The sequence below is a fragment of the Rhamphochromis longiceps genome, linkage group LG15 (assembly GCF_057381845.1).
Source record: "Rhamphochromis longiceps isolate RC_006_pf linkage group LG15, R_longiceps_female_GT1.1, whole genome shotgun sequence".
Lineage (NCBI taxonomy): Eukaryota > Metazoa > Chordata > Actinopteri > Cichliformes > Cichlidae > Rhamphochromis > Rhamphochromis longiceps.
Genome location: NC_140571.1, coordinates 37,691,915 through 37,715,839, shown reverse-complemented (window position 1 = coordinate 37,715,839; position 23,925 = coordinate 37,691,915). Strand labels below are relative to the sequence as shown.

The 23,925-nt window shown below is 40.1% G+C and overlaps 1 protein-coding gene and 1 long non-coding RNA gene across 2 annotated transcripts in view; one reads left to right on the top strand and one right to left on the bottom strand.

Moving 5' to 3' along the window:
* The window catches only part of LOC146653119 (uncharacterized), a 250,949-nt gene that overhangs the window by 17,196 nt on the left and 209,828 nt on the right, over positions 1-23,925 (bottom strand). The gene's annotated exons all lie outside the window — the stretch shown is intronic.
* Positions 7,854-14,519, top strand: LOC146653132 (uncharacterized). Its single transcript, XM_085381146.1, has 6 exons — positions 7,854-7,984; positions 10,053-10,358; positions 11,787-11,936; positions 13,040-13,081; positions 13,731-13,783; positions 13,863-14,519. Exons 1-6 carry the CDS (start codon positions 7,915-7,917, stop codon positions 14,013-14,015), a joined length of 774 nt encoding a protein of 257 aa, XP_085237272.1. The 5' UTR covers positions 7,854-7,914; the 3' UTR covers positions 14,016-14,519.

The window sequence follows — 23,925 nt, the reverse complement described above, 5'->3', positions numbered from 1 at the left end:
TATTACCACACACCAAATCCGGTCGTTGGTACTTGCTGGCTTGTGTAGCTGTAACGCTTCCAGCTCTTCATAAATCACAGACGCTCAGAAAGGTTGGCTTTTCACAGTTTATTCCTGCAGAAGACATAAAACACACTCAACAGGTGTCTTCTGATGGTATCAGCAATTGTAGCTCCCTCACAGTGCAAACGCGCACTGTGTTTACAGACTTACAATTAACTTTTTAATAAAGAAAAGATGGAAAATAATAATTTCTCCCATTTTACAGTCTGTCACACTGAATTTGTATACAAAAAGAAATCTTATGAATAATAAAATACATTTCACAATCGTATAAAACAAATTAACAGGATAACAGAAGTATCACCGACTAAACATTTCCCTCTAGTGGACAAATTAACAATAGCGCATTACATTTTCACTTGCTTGTGCTGTACAGACAAAATGACTGTTAACAAGCTCACGTACCTGCAGAAGACATAAAACACACTCAACAGGTATCTTCTGATGGTATCAGCAATTGTAGCTCCTACAATGTAAAACAACATCACAAAAAGCACAGAAAAACAGTAAATCCAAACACATTTCGTGCTATGCGCAGCAACCACTAGGGGGCTAACAAAAGCTTACTGCCAAAGAGCATAAATACGGCAGAAACACTGTTTAACAGCAACCAGCCTTTGTTTCGGTTACACAGAAACTTTTTAATATCAATATGAACCTATGTTCATATTGATATGTGAGGAGCGGAAGCCTTATGCTGGGCTTACACTTTGCGATTTTTGGCCCATTTTGAGCCGATTTTTGAGTCGTGCGACCGTTTTGGCGATCGGCCCGATTTTGGCCTTCATCGTGCGTCGTGCATCGTGTAGTATACGTGGGGTAACGAGACGCGATTAACACCTCACGACGAGCTCCCGATCATCAATCGCTTGGTCGTGAGGATTTCGTGAGGGTGTCACCGCAGTTTGTCACACTGCGCACGCGCAAACACAAATGTCAGCGGAAAAGACGGCGCAGCACGGCAGTGCAGCGTGTGATCTGACACAAGCGATTCGGGATGGGTACCGGTGTCCGGTGCCATGATGGCACTGGTTCTGACATAAACGGTAGTAACCAGACCGAAAAGCAGCGCACATTTCGGTGCTTTATTTCGGTGCTTTTTTTTCCTGAGCTGTGATACACTTCTAGCCAATAATTTTACATTTCCGAGAATAGTAGGCGGGTCCGGGTACGTGCGTTCTTTTAGAGCAGAGCTACAGATTAAAAATGCCCAAGGCGAAGCGGTCAAAAGTCTGGCTGTACTTCACAGCAAAATATGCAAACTCAGCAGCCTGCAACAAGTGCTTTAAGCTGATACTGTGATACTGTCAAAGGAGGTAACACCTCAAATCCGATGAAACAGCTGGCGACGCATAGCGTTTTTTTAAAAGCCCAGAAATGCGCCGTATGATAGCTTGCTGCGAGACCTCACACCGAGCACATCTACTGTGCGTGGGTTGCCTGTTATCGGACCCAGAGTTAGCAATATCCCCCAAAAACCCCGAAGAGGAGAGTCCTGGCCCCTAGCCCTGTCAGTGTAGCAGAAATGATGACGGATGATGACGGCAGCAGCAGCCGTTCTTCTCTGCGTGAGTAGCTTAATGTTGTTCGTGTGTAATTTACGTTGAGTAGGCTAACCACGTTATTACATTAATGCATGTAAGGTGAACTAGCAAACATCATCATAGCTACATCCGGCTGTCTTCTTGTTTGATGGCAGATACTCCCTTCACCCTGGCCAAAAAGGCTAAAATGACCAAAGAAAAAGTGGAAAACAGTTAAACATGAGAGGTTTTGGACAAAGTTTGTGTTTTTTCCATTGATTAAGCACTGCTTCCAGCCAAGAGTGATACCATATATGCCCCATAGCTGCAGAAAAGGCTAACATTGTTATCTTTTTACAAAAAACCAGCTGAACATCAGAGGTTTTTGGACCAATTTTGTGTTCTGTTTTGGAGTTTTTACGTGTTTTTTATGTGTTTTGGAGTTTGTACGTGTTTTGGAGTTTGTACGTGCCACAGGGTTCGTACGTAATTTGAAGTTTGTACGTGCTTTGTCTCTAGGGGCCACCGTAAATATACTTTTATTTATTCACTCCACATAAAATGTAATAAATAAATCATATAATACAAAAACCAACTATTCACATTTCAACTTTTAACTATTTCAATTTTCAGCTTTTTCCTTTTACAAATTTAAAGTGAAACAACACAAAACACTGCAAACCACAACACAATTAAATATAAATTATAATATGATAACAAAAAGAACATGCACATTCTCTGTCATATGGACCTGCATGAATAAACTTTTTGAATCCTTTATCATCTGCAACTGAAAATAGTTGTGGATGATTACTATACCTTTCTAATTTGACTTGTTGTCCCTGGCTCTCTTTCTCTCCCTCCTGCTCTGTTCCTGTGATACTGGTGTAACTACCGCCCCTCCCCCTTCTGCCCAGCGTAAAGCACAAGGCTCATGTGCTGAGTGAAGCGGGAAAAAAGTGCGAGAGAGAGAGAGAGAGGGTGAGAGAAAGAAATAAACCTGACGGCTCGCAATAAGGAGCCGGCTCGCGTCGTTCACGTCAAAGATCCGGCTCTAAGAGCCATTTCGTTCGCGACCGACCCATCACTACGATCCGCCTATTTGCCTTTACGTTTCAAGTGGGTGGGGTGCCAGCTTCACTCTGCTTTTATGTTCACTTTCACAGACACGGCGCATTTACACAGAGGGGATATAGCCTACTGGCTCTGTGAGCACGTGGCCACGTCGAGACCGTCCACATAAATCACAGTGTTGAGCGTCTCTAATTGGCTCCTCGGGTATGCGCGCACGTGCGGGCTTAAGTGGAGAGGAGGCGGGGGCGGGGAGGGAGGGGTAGTTTTACAGCCTGACTAAAGGTAGAATATCCTACCACGGGTAGTGTTTGTGTGCTAGTGTGTGCTTAAAAATCGATTCTCCTGCTGCTGTAGGTGGATGTACGAAGTGCCGTCCAGTAAGAACATCTAAAGGTGGAGGTTTAGCTGCTTCAACTGGTCACACCTAAGCTCCATCAGTGATGCCATCAAAATCAGAGTCCAATCCACACCAGCTCCACCATCATCACTCACATTTCCACACAAAACCTGTTAGACTGAGCAGTGTGCTACCTGTTTACTGTTCGATTACCATAAGACAAGCATGCACGTGTTTTTGAAACTTTGCAGTTCATAGTGATTCTGGTTGATTTGTTTGATGTTTGGCCTTTTTATTTTTATTTTTTTTGAAGAAAACAAGAAATTATGTTGTATATTTTTTTGGTAAATTGAGGTATCGTTCAGTTCATCGTTCATTTTGTTTGTAACAGTGTGTGTCTACTGTTTGGTGTTTGGCCAGCAGTGTTCAGTAACAGTAAAACTGCAGCAAATCAACGAGATGAGCTCACTACAGCTCAGGAAGCTCACGGATTCAGGCAGTAGTTCGCTTGTGGGATAGCAAAAAGCAAGGAAAGCACTCACCTGTAAATCTCCCACACCTTGATAATGACTCTTCATAGATAGATCGATAGATAATGTATTTATCCCCAAGCAGAAATCAAATATCCAGCAGCTCAATTTAAAAACAAACATCTCTCCAGTCATAAATCAACAGATTACCTCCTATCTCCCAAAATGACTCAAAAAATGATGGGTTTATTATTTCACCTATTTAGCTTTGTGCATGGTCTGTGACATCATCTTCAAGCCCTGCAAGGGACTTTAAATGTGGCGTATGGATGATGCAAATCCAAACTAGAAAGGTGGATGTTGGTGGGTTTTGGAGCTATTGTGTGGAAAGGTGTAAATGTACCATTGTTGACACTTTGGAGAGCCTGTGGCGTGCGTGTAGTGGTGGTGGTGGGGTTCCCGTTCTCGATTGCTTGGTAATTGTTTTGTTAAAGCAGCGTTTAATAACAGAGTCAGTTTCCATCAGAGTCAGTTACCATGGAGATGAGGGCTTTCCTGCTCTTCCATTCTGTGCGCCTCCTCCCATCACTGCTGTGTGAGATTCAGCTTAGCAAAATTAATGCCGTAAATGATTGCAAGGTGCCTCTTAATACATATTCTTATGTCATTCACACACATGCGGAGCGATGCAGTAAACTTTCAAGGGCATTATTTGTTAATATTAAAGCGAATACGGCTGTTTCTTCAAACACATACGAGCACATCTTTCCACAGACCCCCACTGAGGCTTTTTGTTGTAGCTCTCATCCAGAATCTCACCCACATATATCGAAGGCTTCACTAACAAGAGCGAGGACTCGCTGTGCACCCGAACCAGTGAAACGTGAGGCAAGGCTTTGCTTCAGTCAGCAAAACTGCATGGGAGGAGCAAAGAAGACGGGGCTGTTTAACTGCACGAAACAAAAACAAAAATAGCTTAAATAAGATGATTAATGCAAATATTATTTGGTTAAATACATTATGCAGACATTTCTTGTGGATCAAAGAATAACAAAGGCATGAAGCAGGGACAACAAGCAACCTGTTTCTCAAAATATAGAACTGAAACAGGTGGTTAGTGTTTACCCTCATACATTTGATTGGAAAATCAGAGCTTCCACAGGAGTAAATGTCTTATTGTGGCCAGACTTGGACTCAGTTATCTGAAGAGGATTCCCATGATGACCTAATAAAGGCTCCAGCAAAACCTGAGGTCTTCATTTATTTCCTCACTGACTCTATTACAAAGCCCCTCAAACACTGCAGATACAAAGTGAGCCATGGTTTAGTGCACTGCAAGTCAATTTGCACACACTAATGATATGTTAAAATGTACCATTACCGTAATTGAGGCCATGCAATATAAACAAATAAACTTGCATTCCTATTGCTGGGTGACAGCAACAGAGGCGTGTAACAGGACATGATGTGGTGTAAGAGGAAACATTTTCAAAATGCTGTGATGCAGGAAGTAATACCACAGGGGATTGGCGAGGTGTGTGTCTTGAGTGTTTCTGTGAAAGTGTATGTGAGGAGCGGGGGAGAAAGAGCAGTGGGTTATCACGTGTCAAGCAAATTTTGTAGGGACTATTGAGTCCACAAGATGGCGCATAAATGCAATAATGAGGGTGAAATAACTACATTAGTGTCTGCAACTGTAGTCAGTATTGCACGCTCTCTTTGGGGCTGGAAGTCATTGTTGTGATTGCTCTCACTGACCCTTGATGGAGATGATTGATATAAGAGTCAAATCAGCAAACTCCTTCAGCAAAACAATCATACGTAAACTAGATTTTATCTAGTTTCATGACAACATGATGCACTGAGGACTTCTCCACTCACCTCATTCATTCCCCACATGATCATACAGCACTGCAGCACGTCTTTCTCCAGAATGCTTCAAGGTTTTATCTTACAGTATAAAGCATTGTCAGTTGACTATTGTTTTGATTTAACACTACATAAATAAACCCAAATTAAACTGGACCTGAATTATCCACAAACATACATTTGTCTGTGTTGTACAGGATTTTATAGAAAACCTTTGCTGGAAAGTTGCTGCATGAATAAATTAATGAATAAGTTCTTTCAGTAATATGCACCTATAACAGTGATATATTTACATATGTAAATTTGTTTTTTCCAGCAGAAAGCAATGAAGGGTGAGTTCAGTTTCCCACTAGTGATGGAGCATCTCCAACAGAAGTATGTGGTGATATTTAAACCTAACAAACAGAATTTTATGCAAATGAAAAGAAATGTGAACAGTACAGTTCACTGCAGTACAATTGGAGAATAAAGGTTTTTGCATAATCTTAATGTAAAAATCCACCACTAAGCAGATACAGGACAACTTTACCACGAAGTAAAACTCTCTACAGGAGCGTTACGCTCTGTCGCAGGTAGAATTGTATTTATTTTTAGGTTTTTAATGAACAGTTATCACCACTAGGGGCTCCAGTGTGTTAGCCTATTGTACTTGTAAAAATACACACAGTGATTTTATGGAAATGATACTTCCATGTCAAACTGCCCCTTATCACATTATACTATTGTCTTGCCGATGCTCCTTTTTTTTTAAAGCAAACCACTGAAAAACTTTTATTGCAAATGAGGAACAAAGCAAATGTTTGCCTTATTTCACTCTGAGATTAGGTCTGGGAAGTTTTTTTTTTTATTAAAAAAGAAAAAGCAGCTGCCATAGGACAGAAGCAGGGTGCAGTCTAGACAGGCTGCCAGTCTGTGGCAGGGTTAACACAGAGACACACACAAACATGCACACCTGTGAAATGGTGAAAAACAACAGTCATCACACGCAAGTCACATCTGCACTGAAAAACTATGTGTGTAGGCCATAAATAAAAGGATCAAAAGCAAAAAAAATGTACCTCACTTGAGTTCTTTTAAGGACAGGCTTATGGCTATGTTCCAAAACACACTCAGCTATTAAGAGATTTGGCGAAGGGCTGCAGCTATCCGACAGAAAATGCATTAAAATTTGCGCCCCTCACAACTGAGTCATCAGCTTGGAGACTAATCCACAAGGTCTGTCTTTGCCTGTGGAGATGCCACATGAAGAGCGAACAGGAGCTGCAAGTCGACGCCCAACTCCATCAACCACTGAAACATCCAACAAACAAAATCCCCCCTTGCAGTCTTCAAATTGTTACTTCAAAGCCCCCAACTTCCTCTTCTGTGGTTAAAGTGTTACAGTGTGTGTGTGTGTGTGTGTGTGTGTAATGTATCAAGGCCAGATTTTTAACACCTACAGTAATGAGGAAACTAATACGAGTTAATCGTGTAACATCAACTTTATAGTAAGTTTCGTTAGTGGTGGAACAGTCTCTATATCGTCATTTTTATTCAACAACGCACATTCATTAACATGAGCGTTTAAAAATGTGCAGTTGGTGTCTGTGTACAGCCGGCAGGTCGTTCAATCACAGACACTTCTTGGTAAATTCACTCTAATCAGATGAACTTTCAAAAAAACAAGTCTGGTGTTCAATAAAGATCAAACCTGCAGACAGCTGTGGTTACAGCGGTTGGTGTTTGAGCTCCAGCTGCTCACGGTGAACTATTGTAAACTATTGTTTGCTTCTTGAAATATGTTTTATTAGGCCATTCTTTGCAGTCTGTTAGTGGTAATGTGCGATAATTCACAATCACAGTCACGCACAGGGAAGCTGGCATGCACGTGGACCTAAAACGATGGCTCCTTTTATTTGAAATAACATTGTGTTTATTCAATCGTGAATACATGTAGTTGGTGAGAAACATGCAAATGTGCATTTATCTTCTAATCTGCAGATGTCTGTGGACATGCAGGATACTGAGTGTTGTTTCTTAGAAGAAAAGTTGCTGCTGGAATTCTTAGAAGTTCAGATGTTTTTTGATGTCGTGTTGAGCACTCCTGAACCTGTTCATACAAGATGAATGTTGCAAAACAGCAGAAAACAAGAAAAATACATTTATGTGTAATGAAAAGTGAAAAAAGAGTGCTGTTTGTTTTTCCGTGTTCTAAATTTAAACTTTAATTTGTCCTCTAAGAGAAACAGGATGTAAGAGTCTATGTTCTCCCCCAGAATATGAAGGAAACTATTTACTCTTCCTGACTTTACCCACATCATGTGAGTGACATCCTCCTCACAGTCTGCACCACATGTCCATGAACCCCTTTGAAGTCTTCTGTTACGGGAGGCGCTTATGATACTGAAGCTAGATAAATTGGTGTTGGTGTAAGTTCCTGTCTACAGTTTCCTCCAGGCAGGCGCAGAAGCTGTCACTTGTGTAGAAGTGTAGAGTTTAGGCTTTACATCACAGGGGCAGCTGAAAAAAACGCACACACAGAAAGGTCAAAGCCCAAGCGCCGTCGCAAGAGGCCTCCGAGCAGCCTAACGCTTCCATCATGGGTGAAAACACCATCACGAAGCCTCTCGGGCTAGTTTTTATCATCACAGCTCACATGGTGTTCAACGGTAAGCCGTCTCATTCGTAACTGTTTTACTCCGTGACGTGTGAGAGGTTTTGTGTCCTGGCAGCGCATGATGAACTTGACTGTCTGTTACATTTATTGCTCCCTGATTCCTCTGACAGTTAGTTAATGCACTGAATATTTTGTATGTAACTCGTTGTAGTAGGTCTCTAACGACAACTCAGTTTCCCCCACTCAATTACCATTACTGAATCATAATTGGGGAGTTCCACAAAGCTCTGGTTTTGTGACTCAACTTTATTTGTCGGTAACCCTGTTTCCACAAGTGGTTTGTTCTAAGTTTTGCTGCGGTATCTGTTAGAGTTTTATCACAGACGAGCGATATTAAAACAGGGAACTGGGTGTTTCAAAAATGTTGAAAACACTGACACATTCTGGATAAAACACTGTGTGCTTGTGTCTGAGGTGAAAAAGGCATTGCAGCAAATTAAAGTTAGTCTGAGGCATTGTGAATTTAACCCTGGCTCATAATGTGTACGTTCTGATGTTAAACAAATATAGCAATCACACTTTTATGATGCCAAAAACAAGCGATCGTACTAATACCACATGCAAGCCCTCAAATCATTATGGAGACATCCGCAGGTGCTTCACACATGTTTAGAGAAAAAACTTGAAAAATAACTTAACTTAAAATAGATATATAACATAGATACACAGATAGAAAACGCTGATTTGGGCTGATTAATTTGGAAAAAGACAACGCAGTAGCTCCAGTCCCCCCGCCGTTCTGAACTTAATAAACAGAAGAGAATAGAAGGATAGTGTATAATATAATATATTTGAACTTTATTTGTTTCCGTTACTGTTTTTAGTAGGTGTCCAAACACCTAGACTCCTGTTTAAATATAAGTACTTGCTATTTAAAGGTTTCTAATCAACAAATCACATAGTTTCTACAGAAGAGAGACTTTCAAACAGAGGAGATGACACATCTAAGAAAAGTTACTTATCTCATTTCTATATGTGAGCTAACACTGAACATTAGACACAGATGGCAGCTAGATAAATCAGGTAAATCAGTCTGAACTTCGCCTTGGTGCTGTTGCTGGTGGCTATATGGCTGTGTAGACTGATCCAGCACTGCTGGCATTTTACTGTGGCGGCTTAGCCTAGTTTAAACACTACCCTGTAGTTTTACTGTCAGTGATGGAAAGTAACTGTGGAACTTGCACTGAGGTAGTGAGCAGAAGGGAAAAGTGACCCGCCTGTTTCCTTTGTGGAGAGGATCAGTCGTCCTGTGCTGCTTCTGTGGCTTTTAGGTTTTTGAGGATTAAACCAACTGATGTCTCTAACACAGAATATGTCACATGGACTATTCTGTTTTCACTACTGCTTTCTTCCAGCTACCCACAGCTTACACTGTATACTGAAGAGCATCAGTTTAAAATACTATAGGATCACAAAGCGGGGTATGATCATGTGTTGATGAGTGGAGACTGATGCATCATTATGGATTTATTAAATTTAAATTGAATAACAGTAAAAGCATTAGAAAGCATTAAAAACATCAAACTAATTTCTCCACTAATCATAAGATAAGATAAGATAGAACTTTATTAATCCCTCGGGTGGGTTCCTCTGGGAAATTCGGTTTCCAAAAGCACAGCACCGACAGAAGTTACAGTTACAGAATGTTTTTTATATATATATATATATATATATATATATATATATATATATATATATATATATATATATAACATTCGGTTTCCAAAAGCACAGCACCGACAGAAGTTACAGTTGCAGAATGTTATATATATATATATATATATATATATATATATATATATATATATATATATACACACACACACACACACACACACATATAAATACAGAGACGAATATAAGTAAATTATACAAAGGGGATAAATAGAATAGATAGGAATAAAAATAAAAATACAAGTGAATTGCACATTTCAAGTATTGAGGTCTATTGCACCATTGACAATTTACAAAAGTATTGCACAAAGGTATTGCACAGTGAGGTGAAGAAGCACTACAGCTCAGTGTTTATAATGCAAATCTGCTCTTCTGTCTCCATACAGACCCCAGCCATGCACAAGTCATCGGGATCTTTGGCAGCAACATCACCCTTCAATTTACATTTAATGTTAGCATTAATGAAAACAGTCAAATTGGAATTTATATAACAGGCGAGAAAAAGATTGACGATTTTAAAAGTGGGAAAGGTTCCTTTGTTATTTGCCCCCAAAACAATTCTGTCTTTTACCACATCATAAATCTCACTCTAAACCACACTAACACCTACTGGGCCAGTTTATTTGGGGGCAACCTAAGAAAAAGTAATGAAGTGAAGCTGACTGTTGAAGAAAGGAACATAAGCTGTACAGGTAAGGACATTTGTTATGATTATAAGCTGCACATAATGAAAACGACTTTAACACACAGTAGAGCAATATCAAGAGCAGACTAAAGTGAAGTATGTTTCCATTATATTCATACAAACAGAGCAGCCATATATAGTATACACTAATTCCTCACCACCTTTACTTCCTCAATGTTTGCCTCTTTATTATAGATCCTGTAATAAATGACATCATCATTCCTAATATCTTTTAAAATACTATTCCAAATTAAAATGATCACTTTAATTAATTGTGTCTGCTAGTATTGACTGCATTAAATATAAAAACCATATAGTGTGTATAAGTGTCATGGATCCAAGGTTGTTCTTAACCAGTTAGTGAAAAGTTTAAAGCCCATATGAAAATAAGTCACTAACACACTATTAAAACAGTAGAACAAATTAAATATGATTGTCACAGAGTCCTGCAGGTTATGTTTTTGCCACATTGTTGATAAAGGCTCAGTTAGAACAGAAATATTTAAATAAACAAACAAAAATAGCTCCTCGTTCTCAGATCATATTGCTGGGCATTTAAAGGATAGCTGACATTCAGTCAGTCCCATCTGCTGTAGATACTTACCAGAGCAGTAGGGCAATAATACTGCCTTCCTTTCCTAGCCTGTTTGAATAAAAAGCACTCTGTTGCTTTGACCTAAATGCTAAATACTGATGTCACCATGCTAGCATCTTGCTATCCAGCAGGCGTACATTAACCAGCTTTACAATCTAGGCAATCAAAGCTATCTAGCGTGTCAACATGTTCTAGCGTTAAATATAAATTATGTTTGCAAATATTTGGTCAGAACTGGGCTACTGAGCAAATTTACCTCTCTACCTGACAAGGAAGCCAGCTTGAAAATCAGGCACATCAAAGGGTTTGCAGTGCATTCACGGGGGACACAAACAGCAGTGTCAGTTACATTTATCCTCACAGAATCGCAATTTGCGTCATTCGTGGAGCTGCTGAGATGTTTGAGCGTAAAGCAGCTGATATGAGATTGACTGATGTACAGTCCCATTATAGATAAAATAATGAGCCTTTTGTAACCGCTTGGTTACTATTCACATATTCAGTATGTTATTTGTTATTGATTACAGAAAAACTGAATACTGATCACTGTTTCACATTCTCATTGGTTTACAGTGTCAGCTTACAGCCCATAAGAAAGAGTCGAAGTGTGTAATTTTACTGCCTACCATGCTTTATTTCTGTTGCTGATGTATGTTATAAATATGTATTATACTGCATTAGTCTATATGTACTGGGGAAATATGCATAGATCCATTGGGATCTAAACTTATTCAGTATCTTTAATCATTTTTATTTTTTGTTTCATTTCTTTTCATAAACGTGGTGCGAAAATATGAGTGAAGCTCACATATTTTCATGACTTTCTTTTAACTCCTACAGCTCCACCGCCGTCGACTAAACCCACAGTTTTCAATGAAAGTTCCAATTCCCTTTCCATCAATAAGATCATCATCATCTTCGCGGTTTTACCTGTGGTCCTGTTAGCAACAGTACTCCCATGGTTGATCTGTAGTCTCGTGAGACCCAAAGGTAAGCAAATATACGGTCCAAAAACAATCTTTACCTTCACTTTTCACTGATATGTTGTGTTGTGTCTGTTATCAGAGTGTGGCCAAAACTTTTATTATTTTTTGGAGACGTAGGATTTTATTTCATTTCCATGCTGTAGTCTGAATGTAGTGTCAGCTGAGTTGGAATAAAACACATCAGGAACCTTTAATTCAATATTCTCCACATATAAATAGTAAAGGGGTATGAAGCCAAATTGCGTGTGCGGGGCTACAGTCAGTAGTATTTTCTAGTTTTTCAAGCAAACAAAGTAATGGTAAGGAAACACTTGTTATTCTGTGGAAAAAATTTGCAGTTGTGTGGTTAGATGCTCAAAAATGCAAACCAGATTGCAGTTTCACATCCTTCTGATAGATGCGATGATTCATCTCTTTTGAAAATAAGTCCTCCTTCAGTGCATGTAAATCTAATTGTGCCTACTATCACTGAGAGATGGGTGGAAAGAAAGAGCTTGCATTATTTGTTCACTAATACGAGTGCGCTTTCACTTCAAAGACAAACCCCTCTGGCCTACTTTGAGTAGGAACGCTGCCACGCTGAAATAATCTGACAGCCCCCGTGACCTCAGAAACCGCACTAGAAGAGTTCCCGTACATGTATACAAATGCAAGCAATTGCTGACTGCGCACTCCTGCATCGTGCCGTGCTAATTGGGCCCGGCCGCTGTCCACGAGTAGAGGTTTTGCACAAAACCGACAGATGCTGAAGAGAAACTGCTCTCTGTCTTTGGCAACTTGTCCTGGTGCATTTGCACCACTAGAGGATAAAGACAACGTGACTTGTTCGGCATAAACTTACAAAAAGCTTAGACCTAAAACTATATTATAAAAGTCAGGCTTGACTAAAACATTTAGTCACAAACTTTAGTTAAACTAAAACAAAATTAAAACATTTTACTTTAGCACAGCTTATTATAATCATTATTCGTTGAAAAAATATTGTTAAGCATTAAATTTTTCGTCGTCCATAATTTTGGCTTGCTATCACTTAATCTGAACGCTAATTTGTTTAATTAATGGTATTTATGTAAGAATATCGATAGCTTTTTTTATATCTTTTTCCAGAGGCGGGATCAGGAGGTGATGCTAAGCCTAGCTTAGCATTAAGTAAGTAAAAAGCAATCGTAACTCTGTGTAAAGGTAACAAAATGCTGATATTAGCGTGAAAAAAGCTCAGGAATAAACATGCAATCTCATCATTGAGCTCAGTAACTGAACATTAACATTATCATTGCAATGATAATGTTTAGTTTGTGTTTAGTCTAAACCGGCAAAGCGAAACCCGGTCTCCTGCGCAACAGCACAAACACTCTATGTGGTTACGACGTATTTGACGTGGATTCGTGCTTTTGATGTATTTGACGGTTAATTGCTTTATTTTTATGAACGTCTAACGTTTTTTTTCCTTATCTGATGAACCAGAAACTTATCTTGGATGTTATTTCCTTTATACTCCTGGGTGCTGTGGCATACTCCTACTCCCTACTTCCTATGAGCTAAAAAATTCCAAAACATGCGGCATTTATGTCTTTAATATTGAGATTTGACTATTTTAACACTTTTTTAAAAGTATGACAATGGAAAATATGTAAATCGGGGATAAACTGACGTGGTTGATGGGCTGTAACAATAAATTTGATAAGAAATTTTTTATTCGAACGTCCCACGAATGCTTCTTCTGCAAAACTCAAAATATAGTATACATGACCGATTTCACCTATTTTGTAACATTTCACCTGCTTTTCTTCTCATGCAGACAAACAACAGCAACAACAAGAAAGGCCGCAAAGCTCCACTCCCACAGTGCAGGTAAGAAAGATTTTGATCTGCTGTTAGAGAAAAAAATAAGCCTGGAAATTCTTCAGCCTGACTCGAGTTGCCTTCGCAGGAATCAGTGGCGTCGTTGAGCAGCGTGTCTGCACCCTCGGTGATCTACAGCGTCTTGGACTTCCCCAAAAGACCTCCGACAATTGTTGAGATCAACCCAAGAGATACAGAGTATGCTGCCGTCAGCTATCTCACAGAAAAGAGACACATGTGATGCACAGCTCACTGTTCGACTAGTGTACATAACATAAATCTAAATATATATAAATATAAATTTCTTGCAAGTGTTAAAAATCCTGCTTTTGTTATACAGGGATGTCTTATTGCACTATATCTCAAACAAAAGAGTTGGGAGAGGAAGAGTCTGCATGGGTAGTGTGTATGTAGGTGTCACTTTGTGTTTGGTGGTCTCGAAATTGAGATGCATGCTGCTGCGGCAAACCTCAAGCCAGAACATAATACAGTTACAGTGACAACCCAGCCTCGCAGTTAGCTTTCAATTTTTCTTTGCTGTTAATTTGTGTCGGGGGTATCCGGCCGCTAAGGAATACTTAACAGGCGATAAATTAGATTTTAGATTTTCTTCAGACCAGAAACACAAAGCAAGCACTTCCTGTGTACCCAGAGTCTACTGTACATCACTGCTCTGGGTCTCACTGTGTTTAATAGCTTCAGTGAACCACACTGATGCACTAGGTGATAACACAGGAGATGTAGTGACCCCTACAAACTTTGCTCCCTCTGTAGAGCACCAAATTTAGGTTGTTCTACCACTGAAATAGCCTCACTTCTGTTGACTAAAAACTACACTGAACAATTCTGATGCTTTTAATATTTAAAAATCTTTAAAAACCTGCCAACTAAGCACATGAATTTAGAGACAGCTTTGGAAATGTGGATATCCAAACCTGTTTGAACGGGATATGTTACCAAAACTCTGCAGCTGACACTGTCTTAAGTTATAAAAGTATCCCAAATGACAGAAATAACTAAAGCACGGTATCCTTTGTTAGTTCCTGTAAAACAGGGATGCCAAATTAATTTTACATCATGGGCCACAGACAGCCCACCAGTGAAACTACATGATAAATATGTAGACTAGAATCAATTACTAATATCTACACTTAATCACTCTGGTGTGGTATGAATGTCAGTTCCTATTTATCAGTTGGAAAAGCTACAAAACTCACACTTTGTAGTTTTGTAGCTTTTCAGTTAAAACTACAAAATCTTCCAAAGCTGTCCTGTGGGCCATATTGGAGTCTTTCCTAGGCCAAATCTGGACCCCAGACCTTATATTTGATGCCCCTGCTATAGAACCATAAATGACCTTGTAAGTGGAAAAATAGGAGTGTTTCCACTTTAAACAAATGCCTAAATCCACATGTGGCTGTGATTACACCTCCGAGTTCACTTGGAGTCTGGTTGAAGGAAGCGCGTGCTGGCACGTGCCGTTGGTGTCACTGTATTGTAGTGGCTCATGAGAATCCCAGCACTTACTTGCACACTCTTGTAGATGCAGAACATATAATAAAGGTGTTATGCAGCAAGAAAATAATGCAAAACTTTCACTCGCTGTTTCTATAATTTAAGAACCAAAACCACTTGGTTAGTGTGATGAAGAGTGTGACACATGCCAGTAAGCTCAAATTTCTAAATTACCAAGTTGATAATTTCAGATGCAATTTGCACAATCAAACAGCTGCTAGAGGTCAGTTTTAAAATGGGTCCCAATAAGTGGCTGCACACAGAAACTAGGGGCTTTTATTTTGTTTGAGTGGAAAGTTTTGACTGAGAATGCATCATCATGCAATCCCAGGCTGAAAGGTTTTACACTTTGATGACATTTCCAACATGAAAACCTTTCATTTTCCGCTTCACCTCATCTCCAGAATTCATCTTCACTCCCATGCTGATAATCGCGTGAGAGCTTAACAAGCTCACTTTTGACTTTCAGGTTTAGTGACTTCTTTTGCATCGGGGTATTTATCACAACACGGAGGAAAAAGTTTCAGGGACACCGTCCATACATGCTTATAGATCAGTTATAGACCTTTCAGCTTATCAGTACTGTATATTCAAAGGTCACTGGTGATTTTTCCATGAGCTGCTGCATCAGCTCGCCACTATCATGCAAATCTGACAACAACAATCTGACACTATGTGCAATAACTGCATGCATGGCCTCTGAAGTTCTCTTTTTGAAAGCTTATTGATGTCTTTGATTTACTCAGTTCTCATACATCTTTATCATATGTTAAAATGTATTCTCTGGTTTATTGTTCACCAGCTACTCAGAGAAAGAGCAAGTTCATTTTGAAACCCAGCAAGCTTTCAAAATGTACCGTCCTGTCACGTGCTACTTTATTACATACTGCTGAACTGTTTCTAATTGAAATACGCAGTTTTTAAGATGTAAATGGATGTAAAATTATCAACTTTATTGTGTGTGTGTATGTGTGTGTAAATACTGTCTTCAGTTCCTGAATGTACTGTACTGGATCTGTGTCACAGAAGGAACAGAAACTGCTCTTTATTTTGATGGCAGCGGTGCATGCTGGGAGATGTGTAAAATAAGTCTTCAGAGTGTTGTTTTGTTTTTAAAAAATCTAATATTTCTGAATTCTTATCCTGTAAAAACACCTCTAAAATAAAATAAAAAGTTTACCTGAGATTCTGGTTTTCTTTATGGTTTTAGTAACTAAAGTTGACGCTCACCACACACAGTTGTGTATTCAAAGAATGCACTGTTTTATCTTCTAGTCTGTGTTACAGTAGGTCGTGGAGTCTTTGGCATGTAAAAATAAGCAGTATTTTAGCACGTTGCAGGGACTTACCCAAGTAAATCACCTATAACGCCAACTTTATTTTTCTGTCAAGACCACGTAATAAAGCGTGATCTTAGGTTATACACAGACGTGGATGCTTTTTCACCTTAGAATAAACTGAAACCTACACCGAAACATTGCAAAGTGTCTTTTAGTGTGCTAAAAGACTTTCGTTTTTAGTGATGCCCCAAACAGGCGTACGGCATCAGCCCTGCAAGGCTTTTGCTACTTGTATTGGCTGATTGGAGTAGGAGGCTGAATGGAAACCACTCAAATGACTGATGAGACAAAAATAAATTCTTTTGGTAGAACCTGAAGCGCTGCGTCTGGTAAACACCCTTCTGCTTAACCCCGAGATGACTGAGATGAAATATTATCTTGACAGCATCACGCTGTTCACACTTCTCATCAGCAGGGACAGTGAGACTGGTTAGAGCACACAAGGAAATGAAAGCAGCAAAATACAGAGAGGTGTTTGAAGAAAAGCAGAGCGACGCGCAGGTCTGGAGCAGCGTGTCTTAGGTTGCATATTCCACTCATACAGATTGTTCCGAAGCCAAGGGACCCTGATGGCAAATCCACAGACATATTTGAATTTAAGCCTCATTCTTTGGAAACCCAGAAGGGCCCCAGCTGAAAATCTAAGGCTTTGAAGTGACATATGGGAGTCTGCATTTCTGATAACGCAGCACAGTGCAGTCTCATACGAACAAGTATAATGAAATCATACAAATCAATCATAAGAAGATCTTAAAATAAATTCTAAAAGATGAGCGAAGCGCAGTCAATAGAGGTGATGTGATGCCATCTGCTGAAACCAGTATGTGACCATCAACCATCAGTATGTGACTGAACTGCAGACTTTATCTTTTATTTGAGATATTAAGCATCACGCCCCCCACCCTCAATGATCGCCTGAAGTCTGGAGCCCATGGATATCACCAGTTGCTTTGTTTCCTCCTCTTTGATGCTCTGGCAGGCCTTTCCTGCAGCCGCCTTCACTTAGTGCTTATTTGTGTATTTATTAACTGATAAGCAGCTCTCTTGGGTTCCGATTAGGTGGTTGATTTGACTTTTTCATCGCCTTGAGAAACCTTTGGGTTGCTTTTGCAGTTTGCAGTGCTTTGGGTCTTTATCCATCTGCACTGTTTGCGGCATTTGTGAATGTGAGCATTGAGTGCTCCTTCACCTGCATCAGCATCTCTTTTGACCTCAGAATAATGAGAGTTCAAGCAAACAGCTACCAAATACAAGTTCCACTGCAGATGTGGAATAACTGTCAGTCTGTGGTAGTGAGTCTCTGAAGTCGGTGTGCTGTATATAAAAGAAAAGTTGTCTTATTGTCCAGATCCTTGTGGACCTAACTGTAAACATGTAGTTTCAAATGATAAATTTCAGGTTTTGGTTATAATACATTTTGCAAAAGTGCATCAGTTAAAGTTAACTCTACAACAAAAATATTTTGCACACTGTCAATCTAAAATCCAGATGAAGTAACAAGCACATCTAAAGTTTGATCAAAAGGAGAACACTTGGTCTATCCGGTGGTACAGCCACAATAACTGAGCTCAGTGTGTTTGGAGTAAACACTTAAGCTGATCATTTGGTGAGTGAGTTTCTGCCTCCCACGTGCTTGAGGTAAAGGCTTCATTGTTTTCTGTTTGTGTGCATGTTTGCTGCTGCACTCAAGCAGTGGCCTGAGCAAATAATGTGTCTGCACTTTGCACTTCTTAACACCCACCTCTACTGTATCGAGGTTTCTCATAAAAAAAACAACAACCCTACATTGCATTTTCACAAGTGAGACATTGCATTTTCTAACCCAGTGCATCAAGAATGCAGAAAGTGCAACCTTTGATTTAAACTTGTGTGTCATCATTTTGATATAACTGACAGATAGATAGATAGATAGATAGATAGATAGATAGATAGATAGATAGATAGATAGATAGATAGATAGATAGATAGATAGATAGATAGATAGATAGAAAGTGCATTACAAAAAATATGTACACTATAAATGTAAGAAAAACAACTGCATGATGGTATAATACAAAAATAAGGGGTCTTTTGTGTGCCTGACACTGAATGAAGAGTCATTTTTCAGTTTTAGAGAGGACAGTAGGAATGATTTCCTGAAGTGTTCTTGTCTCAGTTACTCATTTGACACTGAGACTCATCTGAATCTTAGGCTACGTTCACACTGCAGGTCTTAATGCTCAATTCCGATTTTTTTGATCAAATCCGTTTTTTTTGTCTGCTCGTTCACACTACAAATAAAGTGTGACAGCAAACGCGCTCTAGTGTGAACGCTCAAAGCGGCCCGCATGCGCAAAAGAAGACGTCATACACAACGCGCTCTGTTTAGACCCAGAACAAACTATATTGTTTGACTGATGGCCTTAATATAAAGACTTCGGACTTCATGTTTCCCGATTTTTGCTTTAAGTTATTTTGTTATTTACATAATAATGTAGATAACCTAATAATGATCCTTAGGCTATTGCTGTTTTAGAGGAGAGGTGCTTCAAAAGGATAGTTGCAGATTTCTGTCAGAACCTGCAGGTTATGCAGTACAAATAAAATGTTAACGTTTCTCCAACGTTGTCTTCCCAGCAGTTTCACCGGATGGCCAGGAAGCGTTCGCGATGTCTTCTCTGGCGCTGATAATTGGCGTCTGTCTTGTGTCAGTGACGTAAAAGACGGATTTAATGCGACTTGACCGTTCACACAGCAGTCGCTTTCTGAGACATCGGATATGTATCGGATTCAGTACCACATACGAAAGTGACCCAGATCGGATTTGAAAATATCGGATTTGTGCCGTTCACACTGTCGCACCATAATCGCACATAGGGTCAAAAAAATCGGATTTGATGCGCTTTCGCCTGCAGTGTGAACGTAGCCAAAGGCTACGTTCACACTGCAGGCGAAAGCGCATCAAATCCGATTTTTTTGACCCTATGCGACCCATATCCGATCATGCTATGACAGTGTGAACGGCGCAAATCCGATATTTTCAAATCCGATCTGGGTCACTTTCGTATGTGGTACTGAATCCGATACATATCCGATGTTTTAGAAAGCGACTGCTGTTTGAACGGTCAAGTCGCATTAAATCCGCCTTTTACGTCACCGACACAAGACTGAAGCCAATTATCAGCGCCCGAGAAGACATCGCGAACGCTTCCTAGCCATCCAGTGTAGATGTCAGTGAAACTGTTGGGAAGACAACGTAAACATTTTATTTGTACTGTATAATCTGCAGATTCTGACAGAAATCTGCAGCTATCCTTTGAAGCACCGCTCCTCTCTTAAACAGCAATAAGGATCATTATTAGGTTATTTACATTATTATGTAAATAACAAAATAACTTAAAGCAAAAATTGGGAAACGTAAAGTCCGAAGTCTTTATATTAACGGCCATCAGTCAAACAATACTGTTTGTTCTTGGTCTAAACAGAGCGCGTCGTGTGTGACATCTTCTTTTGCGCATGCGGGCCGCTTTGAGCGTTCACACTAGAGCGCGTTTGCTGTCGCATTTTATTTGTAGTGTGAACGAGGAGACAAAAAAATCGGATTTGATCAAAAAATCGGAATTGAGCATTAAGACCTGCAGTGTGAACGTAGCCTTAGTTTCTCCTGCCAAAGACAGCAGGGTCAGAATTTGGGGTTAAACAGCATGAAACGTGGCTGCATCCCTGCTGGTTCAGACTAGTGGTGGTGGTGCAGTGGGGTGGGGATATTTTCTCAGCACAAACCAGCTTGTTACTAATTTTGCCCATACCTTTTTCAACATTGTACCAAACATTTGATGGCTACTTCCAGTAGGATAATGTGCCATGTCATTAAGTAAAAATCAACTGCTGAACATCACAGTGATTTCTTTGTACTCACATGGCCTCCACAGAGATGCAGTGGAACGGAAGAACAAGATGATATCGTCTCTATATGGACCAAACATCCTGTTGAATCTGTGCCATGAAGAGTTAAGGCAGTTCTGAAGGCAAATGCTGTCCAACTAAGTACTAGAAAGGTTTACCTGATAAACTGGGGTACATTGGGACTGACTCTTGTGGCCGTTAGAGTAGGACGTAATTTTTTTTAGCTCTAGCTCTAGCTAATTGCTTTGTGCTAAAGTGGAAACTCTTACTTCTAAGTTTATGGATATGCAAGTGCAGTTGTATTTGGGTGGTTTATGCTGATGCCTCACAACAAATAGGCTCAGAGTTCAACTCTCAGCTGGATGGTGCCCTTTTACATGGATTCTGCATGTTTTTCCACTGTCGGCTGAAATTGATGCCATGGATGTGAGTTAGAGAGTGTGCAGTTGGTGCTGTGATGGACTGGCTCTGGATCTGTCCATGGTGTATCCTGCCCTGTTTTTCAGCCAATGACAGCTGAGATTATGCTCCAGCCTGTCTGTGACCCTGAACCGTATAAGCAATTAAGAAAATGGATGGAGTGGATGGATTGACTGTGCGATCGTTGTGCATAGTTGTTACATGCGCCTGGCCTGGTTTTAAAAAACCAAGCATTTGCTTGAACAATTACGGAAAAACTCAGTGTTTACCATTCAAACAAAGGGCAACAGCTGATCAAGTGTTTTGCTTTCCTGAGAAACTGATTCTTTTATCTCTAATCAAATCTTATTTTGTTGATAAGGCGTAACTTTCCTTTTCATAAAAACATTTTCCTTCATCCAGTATTAGGTTTGGTTTTCACACCTCTGAAATACTGCCTACACCTTTGATTTTTTTTTTCCCCCAGTAAGTCAAACAGAAAAGTGAATCTCACACAAAAAAGGGGAAATTAATTTCATTTACGGCCTCAAGATAACCTTTTTCTACCTATAAATCATTGCCAGTAGAATTCATACTGAAAGCCAGATTTCAGATTATTTTCTGCTGCTGGATTATACTGCCAGAGAAAGCTTACTGCAAGTTTCTCTTAGCTGTGTTCTTGAATTAAATGAGTTTATCTACTAATATTGGTGGTTTTGAATGCAAGCCAACATGCAAATCTCCAGATTTATGATGACAGCTTTACAAGATATGCCTTAAATCTGATAAAACGGGAGAACACCGGTGTACCACAAGGCTGTGTGATGAGCCCTTTCCTCTACTCCCTCTTCACCCACGACTGCAGACCTGCTGATGGTTCCAACACCATCATTAAGTTTGCAGATGACACCACGGTGATTGGCCTCATCAGTGACAACGATGAGGCCGCCTACAGGGAGGAGGTGGATCGTCTGGCTGAGTGGTGCGACAGAAACAACCTGCTGCTTAACACCGAGAAGACCAAGGAGCTCATCGTGGACTACAGGAGGAATGCTGACCCACATCCACCCATCCACATTAAGGGGACGGCTGTGGAGCGTGTGAGCAGCTTCAAGTTCCTGGGAGTCCACATCTCCGAGGATCTCACCTGGACGACCAACTGCTCCAAGCTGGTCAAGAAGGCTCACCAGCGCCTCTTCTTCTTGAGGACTCTGAGGAAGAACCACCTGTCCTCAGACACCCTGGTGAACTTCTATCGCTGCACCATCGAGAGCATCCTGACCAACTGTATAACAGTCTGGTACGGGAACTGCTCTGCCTCGGACCGGAAGGCGTTGCAGAGGGTCGTGAAAACTGCCCAGCGCATCGCCGGAGCACCACTTCCTGCCATAAAAGACATCTACAGGAAGCGGTGTCTGAAAAGGGCTGGGAAAATCATCAAAGACCCCAGTCACCCATCACATGGACTCTTCACCCTCCTGCCCTCTGGGAGGCGCCACAGGAGCCTCCGGACTAAGACCACCAGGTACCGGAACAGCTTCTTCCCCACAGCTGTCAGACTCCTAAACTCTGCCTCCTGACATTTGACCCACGTTAAACTCATGGACTGAACATACACACACCCACAATGGACAACTGTACCCTCAAACACAATAATAACATGGACTGAACCACCACTCACAACCACTAGCACTTTATATAGCCTCTGTAGAAACTATCTACACCCTCACTTATCTTAACTGCACTACTGTATAGCTCTGTGTAAATAATCATTCTGTACATTCGATAATCTTTAATCCTACAACTGTTTACAACTTGCATAGTTCCCATTTCTGTATAGCTGTATATCCCAGATTCTGTAAAGTTATTTATTTCATATTCTGCATAGTTTTTCATATTTATATCCTGTTCATATCCTGTACATAGCTTGTACTCACTACAGCCTGTACATACTTATAGTTATAGAATATTCACAACATACTTCATACCGTGTACATTATAACATACCATAATAGACCCATTTCTGTAATATACTCACATATCTATATTATTGTTAATATATATTGTAATATATCTATATCACTAAAGCACTTCTGGATGGATGCAAACTGCATTTCGTTGCCCTGTACCTGTGCATGTGCAATGACAATAAAGTTGAATTCTATTCTATTCTATTCTAAAATGAAAGTTAAAAAAATACATTTCTCTTCATGTCTTTCCTGCCTGTTTTTGCCACAACCACTGAGTTTTCTGTCAGTTGCTTCGGATGCTGCCACCCCGCTTTCCTGTACCTGCTGATCCTTAGCCTTCTTGTTCCTGACCGAGCTTCTGTTTGTTTTTTGTTTTGTTCACTTGAGATTTACCTTCTTGTTGGCATAGCCTCTAACACTGTTTTATTTTTTTCCTGAAATACTCACCTCAGAAAAAAGGTGAACTATTTTAGTTTATTTCCATCACCCTTTCCACAAACCTGTCAATATTGGTCTACTTGTCAGTTTCCATATCACGACTGCAGCTTTTGTTCCTCTCGCGCTCTAATGGGAAGCAAAAAAGTCTTTGACATCTCAGAGCAACCATGTCAGTTTAAGTAAACAACTCTAACTCTAAACTCTAAACATTTTCCAGCGAGCAGTAAATCTTCACTGCAGAAGCAAAAAGAGACTAAGAGGTTTCGCTCTTTTGTCCAAACTTTAAGAAGGCACTGCCCTCCTGTGGCTGTGAGTGACAACAACACAGCTTTTTATCTACCCTTCAACCTCGTTTCAATTATTTTGTGAGTCTGCGCTCTCGAGAAACAAGCCAGTATGCTAATATGTGCTAATATGCAGAGAAAAAAACAGGACCTAGGCGAGGAAACTAGGTTGTTGCAGAGGAATAATAGCAGCTGCAGATCATGAAATACAAGCAGTCGTAAGCAAAACAGATGAAACTATGTAGAAAACCTGGTAACAGATTAGTATTATGAATATGTTATCAAAGTGTTGCATCATTCTCTTACTGGACACTTTATTA